We start from the raw sequence: 15925 nt of genomic DNA, 5'->3' as shown, positions 1-15925 counted from the left end.
ATGTGTTGCGCATCGTCGATCCCATGGCTTGGGCTCCATTCAAGACCCCATGGGCTGAGGGAGGTATGGCAAGTGAGTACAATAATTCAGTCATATAATTTTAAAGGTTTTTGTTTTAAGTCTTGATGGATAGACTACAGTGGTGGGGACTTGGGCATTAAATGAGCCTCCATCTGCCCTCCTCTCGAGAAACTTTAGCACATGCACATTGCACTCTCTCTACACAAAAGTACACAAGTTGCCCACACGCACATGAACACACTGTCTCTCTCTATCTCGCAAGCATTCCCTCTCAATCGCATTCTTAAACCGCAGCAGAACGTGGGCTTCTCTCTCGTTACAGAACAAGAACAACTACTTTCCGACATCGCAACGTCGCATCAGAGCTTGGAAGCATGCTTTTCTCTCTTTCGCAGGTTTCGCATTTCCCGTTGTGTGCATGAGGGCCTTGAGCCGTGAGGTGAAAAGCTGACTCTCTCGGCCGTGTCTTCTGCTTCTTCTCCGTGTGTATGTGTGTGCGCATTCTAGCATGCGAGAAAACATGTGCGCTAGCTCTTCCCCTTGCGCCGCTTGCAAGCTTCTCAGACGCAGGTGTGCAAAAGAGTGTGTTTTTGCCCCTTACTTCCCAGCCGATCAACCGCTCAAGTTCGCCAGCGTCCACAAGGTCTTCGGTGCAAGCAATGTTAACAAGCTTCTGCAGGTAAATCCTTCAATATCTGGACATACATGTACTATGTACAATCATAATTTCAATGGATACTCCCATTGAAATGCACATCGGAACCAATCATTTCACGCAACATTCTGATGTGTGCCACTGCGTGTATGTGCCTGTGTGCGCCAGTGAGTGTCGACGTAACTTGTACTAGGTAATCATGCTACATGACTCTGGTATGTTGCTGCTTAGTGCGGATACAATTCTCACCGAATTGGATGCGACACACTTGCGATAACATTTGCACCCAACCCACTGGATGGCACTCAATTGCTGGGAGGATTTATAGAACCAAGTTTGTGTTGGGAATGATGTCAATGCGATCACTGTTCAAAGCATGTACCATATCATGGGGGTTGATTGAAGAGGATTATATACTGCACAAATGTGTGTGCGCGCGCGCACGTTTGTGTGATTGTGTGTGTTGATACCTAGTTTCATGCTCATTATCCGGTGCTGATGACGTCACTGGGAATGTCAAACAATTTACATGAGATGAAGCTGATTGTTTGTATGTATGATTGATTGTTTGCACACGCCTCTGCTTGCAAAATTGTGCATCCAGCTATGATGTACACAGAAATCTTTGAGACCCTTGTGATGATTGTCGAGTCTCTCAATGTATTCATCTGGAAAGGAACTTTGTAGGTTAACATTGGTCACGTGCACATGGTACTGTGTGCCAAGTGGACATGCTATTACTACACCTCTGGAGCCAAGGTTTGTCTATAGCAACCCTTGTGATGATTGTTGGGTGTCAATGTGTTAATCTAGAAAGGAAGTTTGTAGGTAAACTTCTGTCATGTGCACATGAATCTGTTTGCCACATGGACATAGTACTACTATGTCTTCGGTGCCAGGGTTTATCTATAGAGTTTAAGGAAATTAGTTCTAACAATTTTGTGAGCCTATTCGCAGGACCTTCTTGTCCAAACAAGTCCACCATGTAGTCTTTTCACAGGTTATAACTTGTAGGAAGGCGGATGACATCTGAAGCATAATTGCAAAGCCATGATTCAGATGCTTATTCACTTGCAAGACTCATATTGTGTTATTTTTCAGGAGCTTCCAGAGCACCAGAGAGGGGATGCTGTGAGCAGTATGGTATATGAAGCCAATGCAAGGGTGAGGGATCCCGTGTACGGCTGTGTGGGTGCTATCTCATCTCTGCAGCAACAAGTAGCCGAATTGCAGACGCAGCTAGCAGTTGCGCAAGCGGAAATTGTATGCCTGCGGATGTACCAGAGCTCAAACCCCATCAATGCCAGTTCAAAGGGAACGACGTTTTCACCTCCCATAGCGCCATCCTCTCCTTCTAGATAGAGGGATGAGCGTAGAGAGCCTCTTGCTATGGCTATGGTACAACTGATGCGGAGGCTCACTTTGCTTAGTGTTAGATATTCCATAACTTTGGGCTAGGATATTATCATCTTCATCGTATAATTGTCTGATGATTAGGGCTTCGAGCCACATGATGCACGAAACATGTGCGCAAGCTTGAAGTCCTTACTAGGCATCACATATTGTTCCACACATGAGCCTGTGGCTGGTGGAAGGCTGACTAAAATATGTCGCCTCTGAGGTCATAGTACTGTAATGCAGAGGAAATTGATGTAATGTAAACTTCTCTAGAACTTACATCAATTAGACTCTGTTAGGTCAGTGAATAGCTTCCATTGCATGTAGACAGATTGTTTGTACACCTACCGCATCATGTACCGGTTTGTTTCTCTTTATTGTCAATGTCTCTTATCATTTGTGGCAATGTTTTCCCTTTTTTTTTTCTTCTCAGTTGCATCTTCTCATCTTGTTTGCACAGGGAATTGTTTGCACTCAGATTACTGAAAGAGATCGGAGAAACCAATAGAGTGAGAGAGAGATTCATGACAGCAATCATGTTAATACTTTGATACTAATATAGTCAAGTTCATGTGCAGGAGTACTGATCTACGACCCGAACTGATCCTTGTTCTAGCAGGTTTTCTAAGTTTATCTAGGCTGAGTCCTGAAGTAGAATCATGTATATGCACTTTTTGTTGGCACGCGATGTCATACCTTTACAAAGTATGAAGCTCTATCAAAGGCATCAGCTCAGCTCCTGAGAGAGAGAGAGAGAGAGAGAGAGAGAGAGAGAGAGAGAGCAACCACAATAGGCCAGTTGGTGAACTTCAATGCATAGACAGAGCCAACAATACTATTCTAGATTACAGGCTCTCTCTCTCTCTCTCCCTCTCCTGGATAGTCATGCCATTGGCCCTTTAGCCTGGCATGCTAGGTTTTCAACTATTTGAATTCACCAACTGGCCTAATGTGGGCGCTATGTTTCTCTCTCCTCAAGAGAATTGGAGAGATTAATTTGACATCCTCTAGTGGCTTCAGAGACAGAATGATTCGTGGAAAAGTCTCTGGACATTCATGAAGGAAAATATAGAAATGCTTTTAAAAATCACTAGAAGATTAACAGTGAACGGGTGGAGTTTATGTGGGTGAGATTAAACATGTGAGGATGGAGCTGCAGCTGAAAACAATGTGAAGCAAAAGATTAACTAGCTCCATCGGTTTCCAAATTGGGGCTGGAGAATGAAAGGCATAGGTGGGTAGGGAGTGAAGTGGCTTTGCATTACAGCAGCAGAGTCTTGAGTAAACCTGCTATATCACCCTCCATAGGTGGCACTAATGTAAGCAGATCTCACAAATCTCCCTCCAATGCACTCTGGGTTCAATATCCTGAAGCTCTGGGTCGTCTGCAAGCTCGATCTCTCTCTACCGACTGTGATCCTTCTCAATGTGGCAATAGCGGATGCTGGGGCATCTTGCTGAAATAAGTCCTTGGGCAATAATTGGCATCCTCTATTAGAGGGTCCAGACGAGTGGCAGAAAATCTGCTAATATCTCTGAAAATCTAGTAGCATACAATTAAGCTATCTCTACTCTCTCAACTCCATGTATACTCTTTTTAAGTGTCGGGTGTTCTGTGGAAATAACTTTGTATCAGCTGCATATGCCGGGGTCAATTATGTTCCTCTCCTCACCATCAAAAGAGAAAAAAGGTACACATGCCAAGAACAACACGTCGGGCATTTTCACTAAAAGTGACTCGCATTGTCAATTAATGGGCTGATGATACACAGGTGAGATTTTAGTAGAAACCAAAGCAGGTTAAGCATAGGCAAAGAGCTCGGTATATATGCTGCTGTATTTGACACCCTGATCTCAAGGATTGCTGCGAATTCTGAGACGGTTCAAAGTCCAACAGAAGCAGAAATCCCTGACTAAGATTTATGTTTGGCTTCTTCAAGTAATTCCTAGCTCTTTTCACCTATCAACCTTGACAGTTTAGTAGCAAGACTAAATATTTATCAAGTTCCTTACTACGCATAATCCGCAAACTTGCACAGCTGCACACTGACAGTCTACAAACTATTGCTCAAAGCAGAAAAAGTCACTGGTCTAGGAAGTAGGATAACAAAAGCATAAGCATAACACATAAAAGGCCGGACTTTGGCCAAGGCCCTCCAACAGTGTCTTGCACTCACTCATAGGAGATCAGAGACATTACTGATTAGAAGCCTCGAATTTGGGCTGTTCTTGCATATCACATTTGACTCAAGCTCATCACCATAATTTTAACATTAACAACCAATATAAACAACTAAACGGCCTGCCACGGCACATTTCATCATGATAACAGATAACGGATGACTCCAACGAAGAAATTCTGCATGCTCATCAGCACTTCCAAAGAAAAATTTTCATAGCTCAAAATGACCAATGAGTCCAACAAGGAAATCTGCGTGCGTAAAACTTGTGCCCCACTCAAAACTAAATTACATTTTCCAATGCCATTGAGAACCACATAAGGCCAGGAAGATTTTTCGCATAGTATGACTGTGCAATCATTGACAATGATAAGATGCTAAGAGAGACACACTCAAAACACTTCTCACATGTGCATTGCTGCATAGAACAAATTTTACTGTTGCCTCCTTTTCTACTAAAAACCTCAATTTCGCTATCCTGTGGAAACGTAATTTGCAATATATGCAAGAACAATATATGAGTTAACAGTTTTCACCAATCATTGACAGTAGATAAAGAGGAGCACCGGGACATCGCACACTGTATCCTCTCATCGAAGTTGGAACTATAAAGAAATAGATGAAGGCCAAGCAAACCATATTAAAGATAGTCAAATATTACGCCGTTTGGGAAAAGCACAGCACACAGAGCATACTGCTAGACAAGGCTTTCTAAAAGTTTGCACACGATCTTCTTCTACATTAGGGGTTCTAAAGGTTAGAAGTTTTGAACAGGGATGGTACACAAGACTACAGTCAGTCGGTAGTGTCATCTAAGGTTATTAGGGCATTCATTTAGCCATAGCTGTCATCTAGGTGTATCAAAGGGTAAGCATACGTCTCAAGGCCATTAGCAACGAAAACACAAAAACAAGCTCACACTGCTATTGGAGATGCTGGGTCCGAACCATTCACAGATGGTACCGAAACACTATCTTCTTTTGTTAGTGCTACAAAATTTGCAGGTGCAGCAGGCCGAGCTCTCTCCCTTTTCCCATCCTTCCCCACACGCACTGGAGTCACACCATTAACACGAGGCACAAGCATATCCGTATTGCTAGATTGCATCATTCCACCTGCAAGAGAAAGACGCCTGTTGACTGACATGTCTACAGACCCATTCATGCGAGCACCAGCGGGTTTTTTTGCACTAAGTGGCTTGTTGGGACTTGGCCTTGAGCCAAAGTACGTTTCCTGCTCTGTAATAAGTTGCTCTTGTAGCTTCTTGTGGTCCTTTAACACAGTCAACACAGTGGAACATAAGCCCATGGTAACAATCAAGACAGGTATTAGAACAGAGAATGCAAGAAAACCACCATGACGCTTCAACTCATACCCGTGCACGGCGTTTCTCTTCTTCTTTTTCTTGGCGTAGTAGACTGTACTCCTCAAGCATGTCCAGCAGACGTACCTTTTGAACATTTCAAACATAAAGCACAAGTCTAGACAACGATGATAAGTTTTCATTTTCAACAGGAAATAAACTGCCACTGACCCCATCATACACGAAGGAAAATCCATGCTCTTCTTCCCAAGATTGAGTCTTTGCTACCAAGGAGTCTACCAAAACTGTTAAGACAGTCACCGGCGGTGAAGCAATATGCAAACATGTTTTGATGTATCTATGAAACATTGTACTTAACGAACCTGGGAGTTTGTTTACTGTAACTCGAGCTCTTTCTGCTCGCTTCAAGTTAAGGTGTGCGCCCCTGGTTGCATTGTACCGATTTTGGTCCTGGAATTTTAGGCATCCCTTAGGAATATCCATGCTGAAGGACTTCCCAATGCATAGCCAGTAGAAATTCTTAGACAAGTGCTTACCCTACTATAGTCCTCGAGCCAACTTTCCTCCTCACAGGCTGACATCCACTTCTCTACTTTCTCCATTATCTCTCTTCTGCTCAAGGCTTCCTCTTTAGCTGTGCTGATCTGGAGATCCATGCTAGCAAGAAGTTCCGCTGGATCAAACATACCTTGAAGAAAAGGATATGATCAAATCAGATAATCACAAACAAGAGTTACAACAAATGAAGGAGATGCCCGAGCTTGCCTTTGACAAGGTTCCTTATCCAGGTCCCTTGCTCACTTACCAGAGTCAATCACAGCCATGATCTTTTCATGTGTGGTATTAGGATCTGGATCCATGTGGGCTTGCCTATAAATCTCATCCAGTTCCTCTTGCTTCTTAATGACCAGTTCCTTTGTTTTACTGGCTTTTAATGTATCCAACCTCTCAACTTCCACCTCGGCCTGAATTATAATACCTTATCAGAAGTTTACCTTTCACCAAAATTGGACACAAACAGAATCATATCTGCAATGTAGTGAAGCTGAATTCACTAACCTGTTCAATGTTATCAAGAGCAAGAGCTCGTGGAGCACAGACATCATCCTCTGACATGCTGAGGATGCAGGTTACATGTTGGAACAACTGCTGCTCCTCTGTGGGAGTATCCATTAAACTCCACATTTCAATCAAGGATGTCCCCAGATCTTGCAGCTGTTTGAGCTCAAAGATGTCATTAGAAAAGGGAGCGGACCAAAACTGGTATAATAAAACAGAATTCTATCATGGGCAGTCGGCATTACCTTCTTAATTCGCTGCTTTTTCTCTTGTTTCAGAGATGTAACAGTCTTTGCCAGCTTTTCCAATGTCTCATTGCTGATGCTCTTGGACTGGCCAGCTGTAGAGTCGTCCAGACTAGGATGCACTTCAGTGACAGTCTTGAAGAAATCCACGCCAAGCACAGCACATAGCTCATGAACAGTGCCAACATAATCCAAAACTTTGTGTAACCGCTCACTCTGCATGCCATGGTTTACCCCATTAATAAAATACAATTGTCCTACTGAAAGGCAAGAAAATGTTTATTGCAGAAGCAAAATCCCAACCTTCTCTTTCTGAAGAGCTTGCAGCTGGGAGTGATACTCATCTAGCCTTTTCAAAGACAAGTCATCTTCTGTGGCTGGGGAGTAGGCACTGCTCTCATTTGACACCAAACCTAAAATTTCAGCTGTGATCTGCTCAATGCGAGCCTTAACATCTACAAACTGCCGCATACGCTCTTCTTGCTTCTGCCGTAGCTCATCCAATTGTGGTTGTACGGCAGCAAGCTGCTCTTTTAACGTTCCCACTCGCTTCTCTGACTAAGGAGTGGACGCAAAGAAAAAATGCAAGAACATGACCCAGTTAAGATCACATTAACCAGCTCTAGAGCAGTCACAACTATAAACGGGCAAGAAGATCTGGACTGGGCACTTTCAAATAAAGTGGAAATGCCTTACCCGACCTAGCAAGGATCGGTCACCAAGGCGAGAAATGAGAGAGGTAAGTTCAGCCTCAGAGTCTGCGAGAGCTTTTTGAAGACGTGCCCTAGCATTGCTTGCCTGGTCAACTTTGCGGCCATATACTTGCAAACACTCCTGCTCTAATTGTAACAGCATCTGGTCCCTTTCTGCATCGCTCTCCCCAACCTCATCCCAGATGTGCTGTTTTCAAAGGAAAAGATAAGAAGTCCCTTCGGTTGCAGTAACAAAGCTTGCATCCGATGAGTGCAAGCTTGAGTGCACGATGCACATACATGCAAGTAATAAGAAGCTTCCGCTAGCTTACACGCACACCCCACAAATCTTCGGAGTGCCCAAATACAGTACCTGTGAGACACTCGGGAAAATAGAGATTTTTTCTGCAGCAAAATCGGTACCTGTAGTTCACGAAGTAGAGAACCGCAAGTAGTCTCCGTTTCACCGTTCACCATTTCCCCAGTTTTCCTGCAGGAAGAAAAAGCTTTTGATGCCTGCAGGGAAGATCGCCGGCATTACGAAGGCACTCAGCTTGGAGAAGGAGACCTAGACGGCAAAGGCGAGGGACAAACAATGTACCTTGTCAGAGGTTAAAGATAAAGCCGCGTTCGCCGCTTAAGTAAGTTACTGAAAGGAGCTGGGAGCATAGCATTCGGCCCGAAAGATGTACGACCACAAGAGGAGGAGAGAATCGCAGTTGGGGTTTGGAGTCTAGACAAGTGAGCTGCTGGAGGAGCAGAAAACGTGTGTGTGTGTGTGTGGGTGTGTGGAGGGAGTGAATGCTTGTGAGCAAGAGAGGGAGGGATGTGTGTCTGTGTGTGTGCTCGTGCGTGCCTGGAGGGGGTTACAAAAGCTTTTGAGAGCTGAAAAGAAAGACGTGAGGAACGAGCGAGTATAGGCTGATGAGGGCTGTATGTAGGTTACTTTGCAGCAGAGATAAGTAGAGAGAGAGAGAGAGAGTGTGTGAGTGTGTGTGTGTGTGTGTGAGAGAGAGAGAGAGAGAGAGAGAGAGAGAGTTGAGAGTCTTGAGACGAAGCAAAATCTTTCAGGGTGAGAACGTGTGTGTGTGAAAGTGGAGGCCCGAGGGTGAAAATGGGCTTTGGGAAACCTTTTTCAAAGCTAGCTTCTGTCACAAAAGGTGAGCCAGCTCACTCTCCTTTGACATCCTCTGCCATCTGCTGCTTTTCATAGTTTTGCTTTTCTGTATTAGCATAGCCTAGATTGGCCACTGTAATCATCCACATCCATCAGAACTCCAAACATCTAAAGGTTTAGAGCTCTTTCACACACAAAGAAAGGCATCGTTTTTTTTTTTTTTGCAAAGTAGTTCTCTTTTATAATCTCGAGATTGGCTTCAGCGAGGCTTGGTTAACACTAGTGTGCTTTCAAGGTTTGGAAAGAAAATCAAATACTCCTATCATATGTACTAGTATGTGACCCACGCGTTGCTTAAGTGAAAAGGAGGCAAAGCCCAATTTTGGTAACCCTCTTCTCCCTCTCCTCACTCCAAAGTGAAAACACTTATTATTCATCCATAATGTAGTGCCACTAGCCTATATTAGCTTTAATGCTTCATTATCAAATTACATCATCCTCCAAAGCACCAATAAGGTGCTCCATCTAACTACTAACAGTGGCATCTTATGTAGAAGAGAGTAGAAGCCATCTAGTAACTCTCAAAAGGCAACCCCATGAAGGACACCGTGTCTTAACCCATGGTTATATCATTTTTTGAAGATGAAGCTACAACTCGACACTCTTTGCATGACCCAATGCTTTTAAGATCTGTAGTAGGGTTTATAACTTGATGTATAAGCTATAATGAATTGAAATTTTTCCTAGAAAACGGCCTTTTGTGTCATCAAAAATTCTCTCTCTCTCTCTCTCTCTCTCTCTCTCTCAAACGAAATGGGATGCTCAAACATTACTTGTTTCTTCAAAAACAAAGAGATTAGTCTATAAAGTGTTGTTGAAAGAAAAATCAGCAACCTTTTTAAGTAATTGATCATAAAGATGCACACTAAGTAAACCTTTCACCTTTCCTCTGCCAAATAGATATATGTTGGGCTAGGTAGTGGACATATTTAATGCCACAAGTGAGTTCATTGTAGGGGTCTGTTCTACATCATGGAAACACTCTTCACCTCTCTCTTTCCCTACGGGATTCACTTTGTTTGAACTAAACAAGTGATAAAATCACAAGGCCTGCGCCTTCAAGTAGATATAATAGAAAGAAAAAGTATATTTAATACAAAAAAACAATGTAATCATAATTTCTTCAAAATATATATCACAATGCTAACGATTGAACGTTGATTCTCTAAGATACAAACACTATATTTAAATTTCTATGTAAATAAGAAGAATTATTATTTAACTAGATATGATAATCACCAAACAATATATTTAAACTTCTATGCAAATAAGAAGCATCATTATTAAACTAGATATGATAATCACCAAGTTCATACCTATATCCATGTTTATAGCAGAGCATGTCTCTTTTCGTGATTTTTGAAGTACTTAGTTAATCCATTAACTACCTTCTAAGCTTAAGGTATTTATATTTAAATATACAATCATAATTTAAATATATCCATGTGGTACTGTGTCTTCTCTCTCTCTCTCTCTCTCTCCCCAATTCATCAATAAGCAACTTCCCCATTGATAGGAGTCAATAGAAGCCATTCTTTGTGCTCAATTTTGTGTGCCAATAGCTTCTCCCTCCCTCCTCTCTCTCTCTCTCTCTCTCTCTCTCTCTCTCTCTCTCTCTCTCTCTCTCTCTCTCTCTCTCTCTCTCTCTCTCACACACACACACACACACACACCCACACACACAAAAGGCTATCAATCACACCCTCTCTTCCATAGCCCCTCACTGCATCCTTCCTCTTCCTAATTTGGCATGGCAATGAACATTGCCCCTCCTCTGCCACCCGCTCATTGTGGTTATGCACCCCCACTTGCTAAGCCCCCCGGCATTGGAGAAAGTAATGACGACTACAAACAGGAGACTATCTCGGCTACTTGGGTCAGAAAGCTACTGTCGAGGCAACTAGTAAATGTGTATGTCATGCCACATCATCAGTTTGTGACACCTCAAACAAGCTCCGACCGAGGATTCAACTCTTGAGGACACTGTGGCTATAATAATATGCCAAAGTGGCACCAGAAAGCCCACCACAACAGAAAATCAGCCCCAAATAGTTAGAAAAACAGCAGCAACCACAGCCATACGTTGCTTTTTATCACGTTAAACCAGCACCTCAAACAAGCCTTCAGCACACCCCTACTCTAATACCATGTCAAAGTGGCACTAACAAAGGTGAACAAGGCAGCAACCAGAGATAGCAACCCTCTTTTGAAATGAACAACCACCCCGTTTCTGAATCAGCATGTAGCAATGAACCACTGTGCATCAGTGAAGATCTTTAGCAAGGGATACGTGGGCAGCCCAATAGTTCTCTGTCTGTCTGATATGGTATGTACACCCTCCTCGGCGTGGTTCCAACCTGTAACAAATGAAAATGCAAGGAATAGTTTGGGGAGGGTAATCGCATGAGAAAGAGATGCACACACACACACACACACAGAGCCCAAAACGCTGGTACTCAACCAATCTGCAACACGATACAAGGGGGGTGGGAGGTCCCTATCTGGGGATCTTCCCTCTGTTCTACATGCCCCAAGACCCATAAATGGCTGGTGTGCCATGTGGATGCCCTCTAACCAACCTATTGAGCGGGCACATAGAGCCAATTCACCTGGAATGCTGGTTGCGAACATGTTGGCAGCCGAAAACCCATCGGTTGTGAGTTCACGTGAGCTACAGGAAAACTGGAGAGGACATTTTGGTCCCACCTTTTCTCTCAAAAAACAAGCCCTCACAAAACCCCATCCCCCTTCACCTGCAGGGTGCTCCCACCGGCCTCGTCGTGCCTGCTCTGCTCCTTGCATGGTTGCCTTCAATCAATCGCTACTTGCCTAGCATCATACATCCTCTGGCTCCACGAACTGCCCAATTCACCTACACGAGAGAGAGAGAGAGAGAGAGAGAGAGAGAGAGACTATCTGCAGCCCATCACTCGCTTTTGCTATCAATAGCATTGTCACCCTTTCCATGCCTGCTGCCCTCCATGCCTACCTTGGTCTCCTCAATATACTCGCTCCTTGTCCATCTCAAGCAACATACAACCACATATACTCCCCCTATGTCTCCACCTTCCCCTCTCTATCCTCATTCTTCTCTCTCACACACACACACTATCATTGTTCGTGTCTCCGCCTGCCATTTAATTCTTTCAGGCGCTGCAATGCGTGCACACACTCCAAGTTTTTCCACCCTGCATTGAACAGATCTGCAGCATACACAATGTCACGAATCGTTAGCCTTATACCATTGCACTCTGCCATCCCTGTCCCCTACTTGGAGCCCGTTGTGCTTCACACACATGCACGCACATTACTATCACGAGCAGCATCAGTCGTTCCCCGACACTCTCCATGGTTGCGTATTCTCCTTTGCACCTAGACTCTGACAGTGTCCCTGCTCACAACACCCTACATTCAAGCTCCAGACCCCATCTTCCTCTCGCGTGTACCCGAAAAGAGACACAGATAGACCTGCAAAGCATCAGGGATAAGAGAGAGTGTGTAGAGACATCTATTAAATCCCCCACCCTTCGTTTCAACTCACCCAATTCAAAAATCATTTACGCGGAGTATCTAGAATAGATACCCCTTAATACAGCCCCAAACCAAAATTGGCACTCCCTACTAGTAGAGCCATCAAGTATAACTCTGCAAGTTCATGATTTTTTGGATATAGTAATGCCTACTCCTATGCACTCAAAAAATAGTAGTAAAACTTTACACCCTTTTCCAGTGAAAAGAAAAGAAAACAGTAGTAAAACTCAAAACATTTTCATCATTAGATGTACACACACTTCACTTAAATGAGTGCCCACTATCTTATTTCAACCAATCAACATTTTTGGCCTATCAAAAAATGCTTGAAATACAACTCAACTTTTTTTCTATTTTAGTCAGCCAAAAGAGAAGGCATCTCTATAGCCTTTGCCCTTTGGGCAGGCCAAAAAGTAATTTTCTCTCCCTTACTCACTTGGTTTGAACAAAGATAACAAATAAATTTTCCTAGAATCGTTCTTCACTTAGCTAGAACTTAAACATGGTCCAATCCGTACCAATTTTACACACAAAAAAAAAATGAAAAATGTTTGTTTGACTCTTACTCTCTCTCTCTATCTTTCTCTCTCTCTCTCTTCCCTCCCTGCCCCCCCCCCCCCCCCCCCCCCCCACACACACACACAAGGAAAAGCCCATTAATCTTAGCCAAAAGCTCAGTAGTATTCAATGTAATTCTCATTGACATGATGGTAATAGTGTAGAACAATGTTTTCATTGCATGTTCATCAACACAACACTCTTCTCCCAATCCTTGCATAATGCCACATGTCAGTAAGATGCAAGCATAGCTAATCATATTTGCTAAAAGACTCACACTTTGCACTCAACAAAAATGACCAAGAGCTTCTTTAGCCATCTTTGGCACAACCTAGAATAAGCGTCATGAAAGAAAGAACATCCTTAGGGTAGAGGAGCCAGTAGGGGGACGGGTAACTTGGGGAGCTTCAATCTCTTTCCTCCGAGCTCGACTTCTTGCGCTTAGCTGCTCATTTTAATCGCCTTCTCACAAGCTTTCACGAGAATTAATTTGGGGCTGGTTGGATTTGAGAGCCGATGGTTGCGGCACCATTTTCGGAATCATGTGTATAAAAAATCGGCATGAATAAGAAGATCAACGAAGACCAAAAGAGGTAAAATGTGACCACGGAGGCTTGAACCGACACACTGGCCAATGAAATGACGTTATTTCAAATCAACTAGCCGTTTTGGCTGCTCTTTTTCGTGCTTCTTTTGGTCATCAAGTGTGTTATATTATGGTTTTATTTGTCCTTTCTCTGGGGGCCGTACCACAACTGGCCCCTCTACCCTAATAGGCAGCTCTCCAATGAGATGTTGTGCTCTCAAAAGAAATCTTGTTGTGCCATCCAAAACATAAAATTTTGAGAAAGTAGTCCAAGATATAGTAAAATTTGTACGCATACTGACCACTATGTTCCCTAAGCATGCACTCTTAGTCAATGCTCTTTGGCCCTTCCCTTATTGACTATGTTGTATGACCTTTGCATTTCAAGAGACTACACTACAAACATGGAGCTCATAAAAAACTTTCAGTATTTAAAAAGTACATTACATCAGAAAATGTGTGGACCAAATCATTGCCCCTCACTAATAATGTGGCCGTGCATATGTTCACCAAGATGCAAGCATAGGAGGAGCCAGTCAACTAATATCTTTACTGTCCTACACATGCTTGACATACCCTACAATAAGTGCACTCAAGAAATAACATCCTAAATTGGAAGCAATCCAAGAAACACAACACTTGGCATACATACTGACCAATATACACGTGTCCTCGTAAAGTAACCCATTATCACAAATATTTGGAAGTATCCTACTGTATTGGTACAAATAAAGAATTCCAAGATGACTACTATTCCAGCCTCATCATGATATTGTTTCCATGTCAACTTCTTGCATAATGTCACATGCCTCCACAATGAAGTATAGATGATTGTATATGGAGAAGAAAACCTCAATTCCTATTTGTCAAAATAGGCTAGTGCTTTACAAAATGGACCCTTACTTGATAACATTCTTGATGGTGGAGAGGGGGAATGGGAACACACCCAAAAACACACCAGAATGCCTCTCTGGTTTCAAGGTACTCACAACACCCCACTCCTCTCAAAAACATCTTCAGAACGACATGATTTTACCTACACACACTCGCCACAATACGCCAAACAAAAGTTGCACCACACCTTGACTTCATTGAGACCTTGGATGGCATAACCAAAAATCGCCCTCGTTCATTTAGTACCACCATGTCGGCAATTGTCATCACTTTCCATCCGCTATAACTCCCTGCTCCAAACTCTAATTGATGCCCTGTAACTTCCTATGTCCTTCTTGTGTTATATAATGTTCGTGCAAAACCCTCGCGATCTCAAAAATACTCCCAATGGCACATCTACTGAGGAAGTTAAATTGGCACATAACTGGCCCACAATGAAACTTCAACTACTCATATCTTGGTCATTTGAACTTTGATCTTCGATCCGAAAAGACCGACATGCACCATAAGACGATTGCTTCAAGTCTACGTATTTACTTCAGCTCTAACCATTTGTCTGCAACTTGCCAATCTAGCAAGGATCTGCAAACCACTTTGAACTTCAAACCGCCATTTCTTTCACTCCGTAGCTCTGATTGAGGAGCTGTCTGGACCGGCCTGTAGACACACTGAAGGCTACCTTTGGCACTTCCATTCATGTACTTTGCACACTTTGACCAGCCACTTTTGATAGGTACCATGGCAGAGCACTTTGGTCCTAAAAACCACATAAATTATACATATCCACTGCCCCTTGCCTGCCCTTGATCTTCAGAGTTGCCTTACCAATTTGACATACCCTTGAGAGCACACACAACCTGACATTTCACTCCTCATAGCATTGAACAACTTTAGATGCATCAATGGCATACAGGTTGAGCACAACAATACTAAGCACATTATTCTTGCATAATGCCACATGTATTTAAGATGCAAGCATAGTTAATCACATTTTTTGACAGGTCCTCACTTTGCAATCAATAATATTGACCAAGAGTTTATTTTTCATATCCATGTTATTGACATAACTTGCGATAAGTACAATCCCATAATAGACTTCCTCAATAAAAATCTCCTCAACCACATGTTCTACTCTCCGAGGTGCACCACACATGGACTTTATTGTGGTTACAATAGAAAACTTATTGTGTTATCCAAGAAAGCACATCATCAATAGAATGACTCCAAAATACACTTCAATTTGCATGACTCCATGTTCGCATAATGCTACTTGGCCTTGACCTTATTAGGTAAGTCATGCAAACAATGCATTTGAGGAGACCACATTGCGGATAGAGAAGCCGACAAACATCGACATACATGTGGGCCAAAGATTGTTGCTGACCAATAATCTCATCTTTATGAACTTGTTTGCTTTTATCAATATCTTTCATAATTATACATCTTGTCAAGATGTGGGCATAGATAATTGCATTGGTTATAAAAATAAAAAAAGAAAGGCAGCTTTGCAACAGAAGGGGATGAAGATTTTGAGAAGATATCCTGCACTAACATCTGAATGAAGAGAAAAGGTATGTCTTAAGAAGGCAAAGAGTGTCTCAATAG

General features: G+C 42.8%; 2 protein-coding genes across 2 annotated transcripts; one reads left to right on the top strand and one right to left on the bottom strand.

Moving 5' to 3' along the window:
- Positions 1-281: 281 nt before the first annotated feature.
- On the top strand, positions 282-2480 carry LOC147421652 (LOB domain-containing protein 4-like). The gene is made up of 2 exons (XM_086503719.1): positions 282-700; positions 1778-2480. Exons 1-2 carry the CDS (start codon positions 530-532, stop codon positions 2036-2038), a joined length of 432 nt encoding a protein of 143 aa, XP_086359845.1. The 5' UTR covers positions 282-529; the 3' UTR covers positions 2039-2480.
- Positions 2481-4874: 2394 nt separating this feature from the next.
- On the bottom strand, positions 4875-8574 carry LOC147421651 (65-kDa microtubule-associated protein 1-like). The gene is made up of 12 exons (XM_086503718.1): positions 8176-8574; positions 7998-8090; positions 7579-7782; positions 7186-7440; positions 6883-7098; positions 6638-6793; positions 6384-6543; positions 6115-6266; positions 5941-6028; positions 5789-5862; positions 5630-5704; positions 4875-5526 (listed from the first exon to the last, which is right to left on the bottom strand). Exons 2-12 carry the CDS (start codon positions 8049-8051, stop codon positions 5170-5172), a joined length of 1791 nt encoding a protein of 596 aa, XP_086359844.1. The 5' UTR covers positions 8052-8090; positions 8176-8574; the 3' UTR covers positions 4875-5169.
- Between the last annotated feature and the right edge of the window lie 7351 nt (positions 8575-15925).

Source organism: Adiantum capillus-veneris, chromosome 27, assembly GCF_014529385.1.
Source record: "Adiantum capillus-veneris isolate H3 chromosome 27, ASM1452938v2, whole genome shotgun sequence".
Taxonomy (NCBI): domain Eukaryota; kingdom Viridiplantae; phylum Streptophyta; class Polypodiopsida; order Polypodiales; family Pteridaceae; genus Adiantum; species Adiantum capillus-veneris.
The sequence above is the reverse complement of the archived record's forward strand: the minus strand, read 5'-3'. Positions and strand labels throughout refer to the sequence as shown.

Excerpts from the sequence above, each read along its gene's own strand:
- LOC147421652 (XM_086503719.1), top strand. The coding sequence starts at position 530 with ATGCGAGAAAACATGTGCGCTAGCTCTTCCCCTTGCGCCGCTTGCAAG. Across the intron at positions 701-1,777 it reads ATGTTAACAAGCTTCTGCAG|GAGCTTCCAGAGCACCAGAG; the intron begins GTAAATCCTTCA and ends GTTATTTTTCAG.
- LOC147421651 (XM_086503718.1), bottom strand. The coding sequence starts at position 8,051 with ATGGTGAACGGTGAAACGGAGACTACTTGCGGTTCTCTACTTCGTGAA. Across the intron at positions 6,267-6,383 it reads CATGGCTGTGATTGACTCTG|GTATGTTTGATCCAGCGGAA; the intron begins GTAAGTGAGCAA and ends CTTTTCTTCAAG. Across the intron at positions 5,527-5,629 it reads AAGAGAAACGCCGTGCACGG|GACCACAAGAAGCTACAAGA; the intron begins GTATGAGTTGAA and ends ACTGTGTTAAAG.